The sequence below is a fragment of the Micromys minutus genome, assembly GCF_963924665.1.
Source record: "Micromys minutus genome assembly, chromosome: 12".
Classification (NCBI taxonomy): domain Eukaryota; kingdom Metazoa; phylum Chordata; class Mammalia; order Rodentia; family Muridae; genus Micromys; species Micromys minutus.
Genome location: NC_137981.1, coordinates 19020131 through 19035240, shown reverse-complemented (window position 1 = coordinate 19035240; position 15110 = coordinate 19020131). Strand labels below are relative to the sequence as shown.

General features: G+C 45.8%; 1 protein-coding gene across 1 annotated transcript in view; it reads left to right on the top strand.

The window, feature by feature from the left end:
• The first annotated feature begins 8919 nt into the window (after window positions 1–8919).
• The window catches only part of PELI2 (pellino E3 ubiquitin protein ligase family member 2), a 132187-nt gene continuing 125996 nt past the window's right edge, over window positions 8920–15110 (top strand). The window contains exon 1 of the mRNA XM_080926105.1: window positions 8920–9214. Coding sequence (XP_080782231.1) covers window positions 9138–9214 — 77 coding nt within the window. The 5' untranslated portion in view covers window positions 8920–9137. The remainder of the gene's footprint in view (window positions 9215–15110) is intronic.

Here is a 15110-nt window from a genome sequence, read left to right as displayed (position 1 = left end):
TCGGTAATTCTAGCTTTGGACTTAAAAACATGTAAGACTAAGTTCCTCTAAAGATCATTCATTAGATGGCTTTGAGGATAAGCATCTTCAATCCGACAAAACAGGCTGCGGTCTCTTATGATGTCTACATAGGCAAAATTGTTCAATGACTTTTTATTGCTTCAACAACTATACTAAACTCTAGTAGTTTCTACTATCAGAAAGAGCAGGTCCGATTCTTACAGGAAAGCCCGCAGGCTCTTTGTGGCAGCCTCCTTACCTGTTCCCCCACCTTCACCTAAACACCTTTCTGTCCACTCGTGCTCTACAGAAGTGTGGGTTTCTTTCAGTTTTTAATATATACCACACTCATTCCCAGCCTGGACCACTGACATGGTAGAGCTTGCTTCATTAAACCACACCAGTCCCTCGGCCCTTGCACAAGTCGATATATTGTCATCAGTAATCTGCTCAAAGGCCTCCTTGAAGAATCCTTCCTAGGTCATCTTGCTAAGTGAGAAATGCTAGGTACACAGTAATGCACAGTTACTACCAATCTGTAGATTTTCCTATTAGTTACATACACGTGCACATAGAGTATCGAAGGTAAAATACATGAGAAGTTGATGGTGAGGGTTGCCTCGAGGGGCAACTGTAGGATATAACTGGGATTCGATTTTTTTTCACGCTTGCGTAGTGTTTGTTTCTTTTCTCTTCTACTTACAGAAAGAATTAATACCCCTTTCAAAGAATTGCAGGAAAGGATGTGTTAGATTGTCTGGAATGAACAAACTGGAAGTAGAAAAGGAGTACATAACTCGATACCTCACTTAGAGTCAAGAATTCAATTGCACAGAACCTAGTGAGGTAGGTCCCGATTGAAAGCAATGTATCGAATATTTTATTGACAAGCTCAGTATAACCAAGCCACGTGACTGAGATGGACACATGCATCCAATAGCAGAATCCATGTTCTTCTCAAGCATACAACACATTCTCTATGACACATGAAACAAAGTCGAAAAACACACGATAGCAAACTTCAGGAGACGGACGTGATATCAATTAGAGATCTCATTTTTTAACAGGATGAAGGCAGGAATAAGTCTCAGAGAGTAAAATTTGAAAGTTCATAAACATATAGAAATCAAAGAGCATGGTCTTGTATTGGTTCTTTTCTTCCTCCATATAGATCCTGCAATATTTAATTCTGTAGCGATCGCCTATCTCGCCAGCAAGAAAGACACGCCACAACAGGATCCTTCTACAGGCGTTTATTGCAGTTTTGATTGTAGTTGCGAAAAACCCCAAGCCCAGAAACCAGCCCTCCTTATATATGCTTAGGAGGACTGTGTCGCCACCTGATTGGTGCATTCTGTGCACCCTAATTAGCATACTCGGAGTCACCATGAGTCAGCAAAAACAGGCAGGCGTGCATGCGCACTTAGGTTGTTTATCTCAAAACTGGCCTTCCTCCCTATGGGCTGAGTGCCATCTTGTAATGGTGAATGCTTCCTACATAATTCGGGTCAAAGTGGCAAGTTCCAGAGAATCCAACTTGTGTACCCAGCATCCATTTTCCGGTACCTTGTTGATTAATTTCACTGGCCCCTGTTGAGTTGCTGTGTATTTGCAGTGCTAAACTCTGTACCCCAAGGTCTAGTTACCTCAAGATGAGCAAATTCTCACAGATACCAGCTTTTGTCGTGCAAACCTTGCTCCTAATTTAAAACTATTGGTTGAATAAAGCTGCCCACAGATTGTAGCTGGGCAGAAGAGAGGTGGGCGGGACTTGGGGTCTGAGGCAGAGACCCAGAGCATGAGAGAGGGGAGGAAGGAAGAAAGGACCATGGGGTAGGTAGTTTGTGAGCATATAGCCATGGGGCCTGGCCAACTGGAGTAGGAGCAGCACAGATGAAACAGGGCAAGTGATATCTCAGAATGATCGACAGAAACACACTAAGCAGCACACAGGGTGGATATCTGCCCAGTCCTAGTGCTTTAAGGCTTATTATAAATATAAAGGTTTTGTGTCTTTTATTTGGAGAATAAATGATCAAGGGTAGGATAGAAACCCTCAAATAATACTTACCACAATGGGCTCCAGAAAACACACTTAACAAAAAAATCCTACTTATTATAGTACAAAACACAAACAAACAAACAAGAAAACCACTTGGGACTATTCACTCACTAAAGAAAACTGAAAACTGAATGACCCTGAATCGGAATTTTTACCGTATTAGCCTGTTTGTCTCAGCCGGAAGCTGCACATCCAATGATGCCAACCAAAACAATCAACGGCACTTTTTGCAGGGATAGAAAATAATGAGCTAATTTTGTATTGAGCTACAAACAACGATGACTTGCCAAAAGGATCTTGAGAAACAGTGAAGATGGATGTCTTACAATTCCTGGCCTCAAAATCTAGCCAAAGCTTCATGGAGACAAGTGCGGTATAGGTATAAAAATACACAGATCAGGCATGAGAGGGTGTGCCTGCAATTCAAGCACTTGGATGCCAAGAACATCACAAATTTGAGGCCAGTCTTGGGTATCAAGTAAGAGTCTGCTTAAAAGTCATAGGATGGGCTAGAAAGACAGCTCAGCAGTTCAGAGAATTTGCTGCACGTCCAGAAGACCTAAGTGCAGGCTTTTAGCACCCGCATTGGGCAGCTCACAAGTACTTACATCTCCAGCTTCAGGGGATTCGATGCCCTCTTCTGAGGGCACAATAAACATCATTCAAACACACACACATACACTTAAAAATAAATAGACAAAAAACCAAAACAAAACACACGTGCCAATGAATGGAACCATGAGCTACAGATGCATACAGCTTGCTTCCTGAAATGTTCATGTGCAATAAGTGGTGGAAATTAAGGGGGCAGGAACTGGGTCATGGGAAATAGTGCCCTCACTACAGACTAATGCTGGTTGTTGCTATGGTTTAGATTTTAAGTGTCTCTAAAGCTTCTTGTGGAAGAAGTTTGGCTTTTGGTCTGGGTACGAATAAGAAGGGGTGGAAGCTTTAGGAGGTAGAGTCTGGCAGAACGAAGTTCACTGGGGCATGACTTCAGACTTCCTTGAGAGGGAGTTTGGGGCCATAGCCTCCACCTCCTTCACTTCACAGTTACCACAACAGGTCTACATTTACCAGGCCATGTGTCCCTGTCATGGGACTCTGCCTCAGTACAGGCCCCCAAAGCAACAGAGCCAAGCGATTGTACATCAACACCTCTACAACTGTGAGCAAACAGTTGTACAAACAGTTCTCCCTCTGAAGGTATTCATCTCTGGGATTTTGGTTACAGTCAGGGAAAGTTGGCTAACAAACTGACATTGTGCATTAGTTCTCCTATGGGCGTTGTTAGAAAACTGTTAAAACTGACTTTCCCCTATGATCTGTCTGTCTTCCTGCCTCACTGTATGGTCTCTGCCTTTTACACAGGTTCCTGTCATTGTGCTATGACATCATTGACCAGGAAACTCACTACAGCCAAGCAGAACCTGCTTTTGTATTAGATCCTTTGGAACATTGCGCAAAATCTCCCAATCAGTCTCTGTTTCCCTCCCTCCCCCACTCCAGTCTCTCTCTCTCTCTCTCTCTCTCTCTCTCTCTCTCTCTCTCTCTCTCTCTCTCTTTCTCCCCTCTCTCCTTTATTTCCTCTTTCTTTCTTGCCTTCATCTCCCCTTTTTCTCCAAATCACCCAGTCTCAGATATTTTATGACAGCAACTGAAAACACAAGAATACACAACGCATATGGCCAACTAATTTTTGACAAATGTGCCAAGACAGGCAAAACCAACCAAGGACTGTTTCTTTAAACAGCGGCATTGGAACAGCTAGGCATCCACACACGAAGAAATGAGACTGGGTCTTCTTCTTACAGCATTTACAGAAAAAACACAATGGACAAAAAAAACATGTAAGTATAAAACCTTCAGCAGAAGGGCTAAGCGTGTATCTCAGGGATAGAATGTTTGCTTGGCATGTGCAAAGCTCCGGGTTTTATTTCTCACACTCAAAGCATGTTAGGCAGGAGACTCGGTTGCACACGCCTTCACTCCCAGTATGTAGGAGGCAGAGGGTCTCAGTGAGTTCAAGGCCAGCCAGGGCTACAAAATGAGAGCCTGTTTCAAAAACAAACAAACAAACAAACAAACAAACAAACAAATGCCCAGACCTCACACTCTGAGAATATGAGAAGAGAGTGGGAAGGATTTAGAGCGGTTCGCCTTGTTTCTTGGCCATGGCAAAAGGACAGGGAAGCCACAATGGCATGTAATGTCGCATCTGGCTGAAACTGAGTCAGCCAATCAACCATTTGCCAAGCTTCTGAGAGAAAATGTTTGCAAACCAAATATCTGGCCAGAGTTTAATATCTGGAATAAAGAATGCCTTTCCTCCAAAAGCAAGACAAATAACATCCAATCCAGTTAAATAACCCAACTGAAAATGGACATTACATTTAAGTTGACATCTATTCAAAGGCCACGTATCTCCAGACACCAACAGATACAGCAAAATAAATACTTACAATCAGTGAGCTGCAGTTGAAATCAGGACGAAAATCACCTTATCCCTGTTAGGACCACCTCACAAAATAAAAGAAAACAAAGCAGGAAGTAAGAGTTGGTGGGGGTGGGAAGACATGGGAACCTTTGCATGCTGTTGACAGGAAGATGAACTGGTACAGCTTCTCAACACAGACAAACCATTCCACAACTGACATAGGAGCCAACAAACCCATGTCTACTTATTAATAGAGCTAAACTCAAGATCTTTGTCAGATATTTGGACTTCCCCGTGGATGCAGCATTTTCTACAGCGTTCATCAATAGTCCATCTTTATTAACCATCAAAGAGGAATGGGCAAAGAAAATAGAATGTGTAGCCCCAGACCAAGAGATCTTATCACATTCCACAATATGGATGAGTCTTGGGATCTTCATGATACGAATAGTAAAGAAGTCACAGAAGGAAAACTACTGTGGTGCGAGTCACTATTCACAGGATACATCCAAAGCAATCAGCTCATTAAAGCTGGAAGTGGAGCAGCATCTGTGGAGGGAGGGAAGAGAAGAAAGCTCCTGCTCAATGGGTGTAAGAATCCAGTCATGCATGATGAAAAGGTTCTGGAAACCTGTGGTAGAACCCTGCTTGTAATCAACAACACAGTCATGCAGTGCGTGCTTAGTCTCATGTTGTGTGTTTTTTTGTTACACAGTAAAAGCAAAAGTGGACACACTTCAGAACGACAATCACAGAAAAGATCACCTGTCAAGTTATGGAGGATTTAACGATGTGTTTCCCGAGGCTCTCCTTTACTTTGGGCTGTAGTATAAATTGTCAGGCCCTGATCATTTCAAACAACACGTTGGAAGTACACATCAAAAGGTCTTTAAAATGTGCACACGCTTTGATACAGTACTCATTTGTAAAAATCCATTTCAGTGAAATAGCAACATGCAAATTCCTTTTAAAGAACAAAGAATTTAAAATATTTTCCATTAAGGAGGGATGATTAATAAATGTTGATACTTTTGATACACCCCACCTCCCAAATTATCATGAGTATGTTTTGCAAAGAACCACTCAGAATACAGTACTAAATGAAGAAAACGTAGAATGATGAATTCTTCAGGAAGGATATGTCAAATACAAAACAAAACATAACATAACCAAAAGGAGGAAAGGGAAGCAATCAGAGCATAAGGGAGGCTGCAGTCTGGTGCACAAGTGCTTGCTACCAAACGACCAGAAACATGTTCGTGGTGTGTATATCTCGCCCTCTAATAAATGAATAAAGGCATAAATATAAGTTTTAAGGAGGAAACATGCATCATAATAAATAGGGTCATTTCCAGTCAAATTTATGGGTAAGTTTTAAAGTGGGTTTCAAAAATTCTTTTTCCTCACATTTTGCCAAATGCAAGGCAAAGAACACACATGGCGCCTATAGTTAAGGATACAGTTTAAATGTCAAGTGTCTGATGTCTCTCACACAAAAAGCCAGCTTGTCCAAATATATATTTTTCAAAGAGCATACTTGTTCCTTAGATGTTGTAAACATAAATACGGTGTGACCAAAAGTTAGACTCTTCATTCTAGGAGATATGGTAGGTTTTATTTAAAGTATGTCAAAATAGACACAGACCTTTTGGCTATAGCTTTTCCTTTGAAAGTAAAAGAGGTAGCTCTATCAAGGAGAGAAATCAGTACCTACCGGGTTATTTCAGAAAATATGGCCTGTGGAGTGGTTTGGGGACATACATGTCAGAGACAGCAGGGAAGGAAGAATAGCAGGGACAGCTAACCCCACCCTGGTTCTCAGAGGATTGGCAGATGGCTCAGCCAGATTGTCCCACCAGCCTGGAGCTACTAAAACAATTATTGGGAAGGGGATAAATTCCTGTTACAATCAGATTCCTAGTGTTAGCTGGGATGGAGGTTGTTATATTCTTCCTGCTTGAAGCTACAAATAGACAACCAATCAGATAAAGGGAGGGGAGACAACTGAGAGCTGGCTTTTGTAGGGTCCCAGACCACAGACTCTCCAGAGCCTCACTGCTCTATTGTTTGATCTCGTTTGAGAAGTATTCATTTATTTTCACTCACATGTCCCTCCTTAAGATCAGCAAAAACAGACTGGGGGGGGGGGGGGGGCTTTGGGAACCACCTAGAAAGTCGACACAGTTTCAGTGGGTCCACATTGCATATAAAAAGCAGCCAAACAATAAAAACGATATCATACGTGCAAGTGCAAAAAGCTCAGACGCATTTCAATATTAGAAGCTTATGCACAGTGGCGATTGGGGACTTAAAACCTGATTTCATACATAAGCGTGGAGCTATCATTCTCACGTGGCAATAATTAGGTAGAGATGAGGCTCTGATACTCCCTTTTGAGGCCACAGGACCACAGATGTGCCTCCAGTTCCTATTTGGTCCATTTGCTCATTTGGATTCCCTCGCCTGTCATCCTTATGCATGCATTCCTGCTGGCCATCAACAGACCGACTTCCCAGCCTGCAAGCTTGCAGGGTTTACAGTGAATCCACAAGAAACATTCGGAGCCGCCTAAGATCAAAGCCTCCACAGATATAAAAACTCAGAGGAAGCAGAACTACCTGCAAGTAACTTTCATAAAGACAGACTCTTTATGAGAGATTCAGCACTATCAACATGCCCAAGTCCTGCTGGGAGAGAAGGGAAAGATGCCCTGCGGAGGGCAAAGGTGTCTGGACAAGCTGATAGCAATGGAGGAGTGTCTATGCCAAAGCTTGGGACAGCTTATGGGAAGCACTCTGCCTAGTGTTTGGAACTTAGTAGGAGGTTAATAAATATTTCTTTCCATCCCCCAACAGCAGATGCGGAGCACAGCAAGGAAGAAATGGAGCCAGAAGAGTGTAAGGCAAGCACAAAGGCTCAGCATGCCAAGAGAGAAGGGGGTAATTGTAACCCAGAGATCGGTAGCAGCAATAGAGCAGCCGGAACATTCACATGCCAGAGCGAGAGGTGCAGTAATCAGGGAGATGGGTAACGGTGACAGGGATTCAAAAGGGACCGGGGAGTGAGGGAAACCACACTCCTACAGAAATCGGGTTGCTGGCTAAACCTTTACATTTTCAGGACAGAGACAAGCACAGAGGATATGGACACTAAGCTGGGTTCCTAGCTGTCTTGACTCTAAGAATAGAATTTCTGTAATTAGCGGAAATAAGGTAATTGTTTAATGAAGTTTATTTTTGGCTCATCAATAGTGTGGCTTTTGTTATTCTGGAGTAATTTATCTTCAAAGCCTCAATTAAAAGAAGAAAAGCCAGTTACTAACGGAAGTAAAATTACAGAAAGCAACATGTCACTACAGTAATAGCCTGTCAGACAACGATACATGTACAGTGCGGAGCAGCAGAACTGAAGGCTACCCATGCAATTATTTCTTTTTTAGCTCTTTACTTAAAGTCATAGCCTGTGTGTGTGTGTGTGTGTGTGCACTCGCTCTTTATACATTGGGTAGCTTTTGCAGTATTTATTTCTTTAAATATTTAACAGTCTGGAAAGGCAGTGACAGGCAATAATATGTAGCGTCTCTAGCAAGTTGCAAGGGCTTAATAAATGCTAGAATAATAAATTCCTCTATGATGAAAAACAGCAGTCAGTAAAACTATCACAGCCTACAATATTTTAAAGACACAGTAACATAAAAAAACATAAAATACAAAAGGTGCCTTGATTAAGCCATGGAAATAAAGGAACATTTGTATTCATTAAAAAAAAAATCCACCTAGGTAATTTTCTTTTAAATTCCCCAGGGGAATTGAAAGAAGGACGGAGATGTAAATAAGAGATTAAAAATAACTTTTAAAACTTTTCCTTTTTCCTCTCATTCTAATCTCCCTTCGTTCTTTCTCCTCTCTCTTGGTCCACCCCGCGAAATGGTGGGGAGCTCCTGGGGCCCTCCAATTACACCCCCTCTGCAATGGGCAGATTCTTTCTTTTCAAGCCCCCCCTTCCCCCCGGGTTTGGCTTTGAAAGCAGTCACCCCCAAATCAGCGTGAGCAGCACCGTGAGCTGGGGGGTGGATGAGGAAGACGCCTGGCTTCCACGCAGGCGGGGCCGGGAGCCCCCCACCACCCCTCAGCCCGGGGCGCGTGTCTGAGGACGAAGACCCCCGCGCTCCAACTTTCCCCGAGGAAGTGAGGAGAAAAACAGAGCTGCCCCTTTAAGGGCTTCCCTTCCCCTTTACTCTATGTTTACATAACACGGGGCGCTCGCGGGCCGCGGGGGCTGGCGGGCGGGGACCGCGGGAGCGCGGAGGCGCGGGCGGCGGCGCGGCCGTCCCACCTGCCCGGCCCGCTCGGCCCCCCGGCGGCGCGCGCTCCTCCTCCCGCGGGGCTCCGGGCGCCGCTCGCAGTCCTGGTCGGGGTCCCGCTGGCGGCGGCGGACGAGCCGGGTAGTTCTTGGGGAAGCCGGCGGGCGACGCGCGCAGCCACGACGGAGCAGCCGCGGGACTGGCCGCCCCGCGCCCCGTTCGCCGCCGTGCCGTTTCCCGGCGCGCTCACCCCGTTCTCGGGATGGGAGTGTAGCGGCGGCGCGGACTCGGCGGGTATCGCGGCGGAGGCGGCGGCGGCGGCCGAGCGCAGCTCCATGTTTTCCCCTGGCCAGGAGGAACCCAGCGCCCCCAACAAGGAGCCGGTGAAATACGGGGAGCTGGTGGTCCTGGGGTGAGTTGAGGACGCGGGCGGCTGGGCGTCGCGGAGGGATGCGCTCCCGAGGGCCCGGGTCTCCGGGGCCATCGCGGCCGCGGCCCGGAGGGCGCTCCTGCACCGCGCGGGGTCGCTCGGTGCAGCCGGGAGCCAGTTGCCGCTGGGGACTTCTCGTTCCTGAGGACGGCGAACGCGGAGCCCCGTCCCCGGAGCCCAGAGCCCAGTCCGCGGGGGTTACGCATTGTTCCAGTCCGTGACCGGGGCCGCCTACTGGCCTCCGCTTCTTTGCTCCGGGAGTGAGCTCGGCTGAGGGCCTGGACTGGGTCCTGGTTTTCTCGGGTCCCCTCAACAACGTCTCCCGGATCCCCCGGGTTTCCATACCTCTCGGGTCTCCGTAACCCTTGATCCCTGTACCCCTCGGGTCCCTGAACCCCTCGGGCCCCGGCCTTGCCGATGCCCCTGCCAAGGGCTGGGAGCTCGCCACCCTGCCCGCCTGGCTCCCTGTACGCTGGTGAAAAATCACATTTTAAAGATAGTAATTATCCTCAGTCGTTAAACGGCAGCAATTAGAGACTTCATCTACTTCCTGAGTTTCCTTGTGACACGTCTATTGTTTACCCGTAATAAGCCGGGAGGGAGGATTCGCAGGATTAAAGCAGGTTAAAGGGGGGCAATGAAAAGGGTGTGGGTGGGGGAGGCGGAAAGTGTAGGAAACTCGGGAGCTGGAGCAACTTGGGTTTAGTGCTGCAGGGGAGGGATTGTTTTCCCTTTGGATGTGCCGCTCCTGGGAACCCGCGCTTTTGTCCTCTGTTGGAAGATCTGTATTCTGACCCACACGGGTGCTGATGGGTGGGCTTAGAGGCACGCGAGGACCCCCCCCCCCCAGCTACCCCCAATCAGAGACTGGGAACTTTGAGAAACGTGTTCTGATTACTACCTTGAAGTAAGTGCCGCCTTAAATTTTCTTTCTTCTTCTTCTTCTTTTTTAAGACTTAAGCTCGCCATTTAAATCTTTCTAGCTTTCCTCAGTTTGTTACTAGCATTTCTGTGGGGGTAGGTAGTACTGGAAATATCATTGCTTATTTGGAAGCTCAGCAAATGAACGCCTTCCACACCTGCACGGGAATTGCATGCACTTAAGAGACAGATGTCAGAGTTCGGTGGGAAGAGGAGGGGATGGTGGTGGTGGTGGTGGTGGGGCACAGTTTCGTCTGTCTTACATAACTTCAGCCCAGCCTAATTTTGTGGAGTTTGGTTTTGTTTATGTGGCTGGCTTCAGGGTATGCTTAACACTGTGGATTTGACACAGAAGATTAACTTATGCCAGAGACTTTTCATTATTTCCTTTTGAGGCAATCTGCCGAGATGTTTCAGAGCAGTGTAGAGTAAGCCCGGAGAGGTTTGTGTTCATAGTTAAAAGTGAAGGACACTCCAAAGCCAGGGAAAGAGTTTATATCCCGGACGGTTGTAATTTAGTGTCTCGGTAACCACATTTCCCTTGTAGCACCTGCTCTGTCCTCCGCGATGACTTTGTGGTTTCTCACCTAGTAATTGGAGGTAGGCAGGAAGGTTATCTGCCCACCCACCACATGCCGATACTGTTTGGACATTGGGTATTATCTAGTAGCAAACGGAACACTTCTATCTTAATGTACAACATGGCATAGTAGACAGAAACCCGGAATAAGTAAGTGGCCAGTGATGTCTGCTGAAGTTGGTTAACAGTGGAGCACTGCCCTTGTGGGGGCAGGGTGGGGGGCTGTTGCTTCTAGCCAGCTTAAAGAAGGTCTTTAAGGAAGAAAAATGGGAGTAGCGGATGCTGGTCTGGTTTGTGTATGGCTGAATTGTGGCTGCTGCCCCTCCCCCCTCGTTTTTTCAGATTTCTGACTCTTGCAACATTGGACACACTCAAGAGTTTCTGGAAAGTAGTGTACTAGTTAGATGATCACAAAGTCTTACACAGTTCTGCCCACTGGACTTGAAACAATGCCTTCCCTTTAAAAATAACAAGTGCATTTCAATGGAAAAAAAAAAGCCATTACTTTGCATGCCTATTCCTTTGGGACCTAAATATTGGTGAGCAGAGGCTGGCTGTCTAGGTAACTTTCTTGAGGAACTTATTCTTGAGGCTAAAATGATGCTCACGGCATCTGATGATGTTAGAGTATTTTGTGCACTTGGAAAGCATTAACTTTTGTGTGATTGTCCTTTCTTCCCCCGTGCACTGAGTCCCAAGTAAAATGTTACCTAGGGAGTTTGGAGAGGAAACCGTGAAGTTGGTTCAGGCTTAGATCTACATACATGTGATTCTCGTAGGTTGCGCAGTAGGAGAGAATGCCACAGGATTTCAGAGGGGTCATCACTTTCTGTTCAGTTAGTGGAATTTAAATTATTTGGTAATTCTAACCACTTACTGTGTCATAGTCACAGGTCCCTGTTGTGTCCACTGCTTATTTGAAGATGGAGAAATGACTGGCCTGTTAGATCCTTTTAGCTGAGAAGTATTCATTTGACTATCACTTTAAAGTTTGGGGCAGTGGTTTGGGATTTAAAAGCCATTCAAGGTAGTGTAGCCCTGATTAAACTCTCATTTTTTTTTTTTTTTTTTTCTGATCTACTGGCTCTGTGATACTTGATTTAGTTCTTCCTCTGTTTCCTCAGCAGTATCAAAATAGTCTTCAAGGAGCCTCTGGGGGTACACTCTGTTACTCTGTTCACTGGGGGTACACTCTGTTACTCTGTTCACTGGGGGTACACTGTTACTCTGTTCATTGGGGGTACACTCTGTTACTCTGTTCACTGGGGGTACACTCTTACTCTGTTCATTGGGGGTACATTCTGTTACTCTGTTCACTGCGGGTACACTGTTACTCTGTTCACTGGGGGTACATTCTGTTACTCTTCATTGGGGATACACTCTGTTACTCTGTTCACTGGGGGTACACTGTTACTCTGTTCACTGGGTGTACACTCTGTTACTCTGTTCACTGGGGGTACACTGTTACTCTGTTCACTGGGGGTACACTGTTACTCTGTTCATTGGGGGTACACTCTGTTACTCTGTTCATTGGGGGTACACTTTGTTACTCTGTTCATTGGGGGTACACTTTGTTACTCTGTTCATTGGGGGTACACTCTGTTACTCTGTTCATTGGCTCAAATGTGGAACACACATAGTTAACGAAGTCCAAATGTCTTGATATTCGTTGATCTTTTTGGTGAGTCCTGAAGTGATAGTGCTAGTGTCACACGGGCACACATCCGTCATCGTAATAGCAGAAAAGCAATGCATGCTGGGCTGGGACGTGGGAGGCAGTTCAGAGAATAAACGCTGCCCAGCAAGAGGACCTGTGTAGAAGGCTTGTGATCACTTCTGTGACCACAGCACTGGGGAGGCAGAAAGTGTGGATCCCGGGGCTCCCAGCATGGCCAGTGTAGTCCAAATGGCCAGCTCCAGATTCGGTGAGAGATCTGTCTCAAAGAGTAAAGGGAAGAGTGACAGGAAACTTAAGCTGGCCTCTGGCTCCTGGAGGAGCATGTGTGCATTTTGGTTCGTGCACATGCGCATATACCCACACACAGTACACACAAGACCAGTCATATGACCGCCTCCTCTCAAGTAGTCATGCACAAAACAGGTTGTTAAAAGTTGCAGCATATAGCATTGGCTGATCAATGTTTTATGTTACAAGATCGTGCAAATTTAGTAAAATTTGCTGATCCATATTCCACACAGTCAGAGATAGCTCTGGGGGACGGCCCAGGAGGTGTGAGTGCTTCCCTGAAGCCCGGCAGACCGAGTTTGACTCAGGGTCCACATAGATACATCTCACCGGTAAATTGTCCTCTGACCTCTATCACACCCGAACCACGACACACTCAATGTGCCAGAGTAAATAAGGCTAGTTACATGTTTTTTTTTTTTTTTTTTTTTTTTTTTTTTTTTTTTTGGGGGGGGTAGTCATGTTTTGAAGTTAAGCAGAGAGAAGTAGTTAGCAGAGAGAGGGTTAATCTGGTAATGGAGCTTAGGATTTCAGGAGTCTAAGAGGTACATTCTTTAGCCCTTCCCAAAGAAACCAGGGCTCTTGAAAGGGCGGAGGGCTTCTTTTGTGTTCTTCCTGTGTTGGGTCAGTTGCACGCTCCCGGGCCTCTGCCCCTCCCCCTGTTCTGAACTTATTTTGAAGCATGTTGCTCTTTTGCTGACTAACGGCCCATAGTGGTTTTGGGGATAAATATATTGCTTACTCTCTTGGTTTTCCTTACCTCAGTGTTGAATGGGTAATGTATTTTGCAAAGATGTAGTTCTGATTTGATGTGACACAGAACATGTTTTCCACATTATCGGCCTAGGGCTCTTCATCTGGGGTCTGTAGATTCAGGGAATCCGGAAAGTTGGATTTGGAAAAACCCTGTTGTTACAGTTCTCCACCTGAAATCTGGTATTTCACTCAGAATAGGCAACACAGAAACCTGCTTCCTGTTTGTTACTTAATGTCTTGGTACAGAAACAGAGGTGTAAGCAAAACGGTGTACAGGGAAGTCCTGGGGAGAGTGTGGTCATCCTCTGCAATATAGTGACCTAAATTCAAGGTCAGCTTGTACTGTATGAGACACCGACCAAGCACTTATATAGTGCAGGTGTGGTAAAGCCACTGCCTAGCCTGTGCAAAGGCCCTGCTTTCCACCTCCAGCACTTAAAAGATTGTTAGAAAGGACCCTTGATTTTTCAGCATAAAGCTGTTTTGATGACAAAGTAATTTCATTGGCAATCCATTGTTTTTTATTTTATGCATTGAACACCCGTTTTTCCCCCTTAGCAGGACTTAGTGGGATTCCAGATACTAAGGAGTGCTTGGCGCAAAAAAAAAAAAAAAAAAAAAAAAAAAGGTTTAAGACCTCCTTGCAGGGTCTTATTTATCATCCACTGTGGCTGGAATGCAGGACATCAGGCAGGTGCCCGCTCTTCCCTCGGAAGGTGAGACACAGGGCTCTCTTGCTTGACCATGCTGTGGACTCTCCAGGTTTTGAAGCAGCTTCTGTCTGTGCTCTCCATGCTGTGAAGGCCTCCCTCTTACGGTACAGTTTCCTTACCTTTTACTGTTATTTGACCCCAGAGATGTCAGACATTGTATTCTGTGGACTAAAAGATCTTTGAATGTTTAGAAATAAACAAACAGGATCCTTGCTGCCACTCAGCAGGTGGAGGGGTGAGGAGAGCTGCAGCCACTCAGCAGGTGGAGGGGTGAGGAGAGCTGCAGCCACTCAGCAGGTGGAGGGGTGAGGAGAGCTGCAGCCACTCAGCAGGTGGAGGGGTGAGGAGAGCTGCAGCCACTCAGCAGGTGGAGGGGTGAGGAGAGCTGCAGCCAGTCTGTTTGTGGTGCCTCATTCCGAGGCTATTACGGGTTATGATGTTACTTGCTTGGGGTTGCTATGTTTTCCTTTACTAACTTTAGCCTTGTTTGGTGCGTGTGGCTCTCTGTCTGTCTGTGGGCTTGCCAATTTGGCTTTCTTAGATCTGTCTCTTTTTACATGCCAAGACTGAAAACTTTATTAGGACTTTTCATTTGGGGCGTATTTCCTCATGCAACTGTCATTTCAGGGTTCTCTGTGTAAACAAAGTCAGTCCAGACTGAGGCAGGGTTCAGTGACATTACCAAAATAAGACACAGCATTCAGTCCACCCTAGGGAGGCCGCTGTTACCACTCTGGTGACATGGGTACGGGGTAGTGACCTCTGAGTGTGATGGTAAGTTGGCTTTTAAATGAACATAACAGCAACCCTTGGGCCTCATTGTCACAGGAGAAAAGTATCCAGGAAAAGGAATTGTTAATGTTGATTGATGATTTGATCAAAGGGCTCTCCAAAGGTGTTTCTTGAAAGGAAAATGAAGAAGAAATGATGGATTTACAAAGT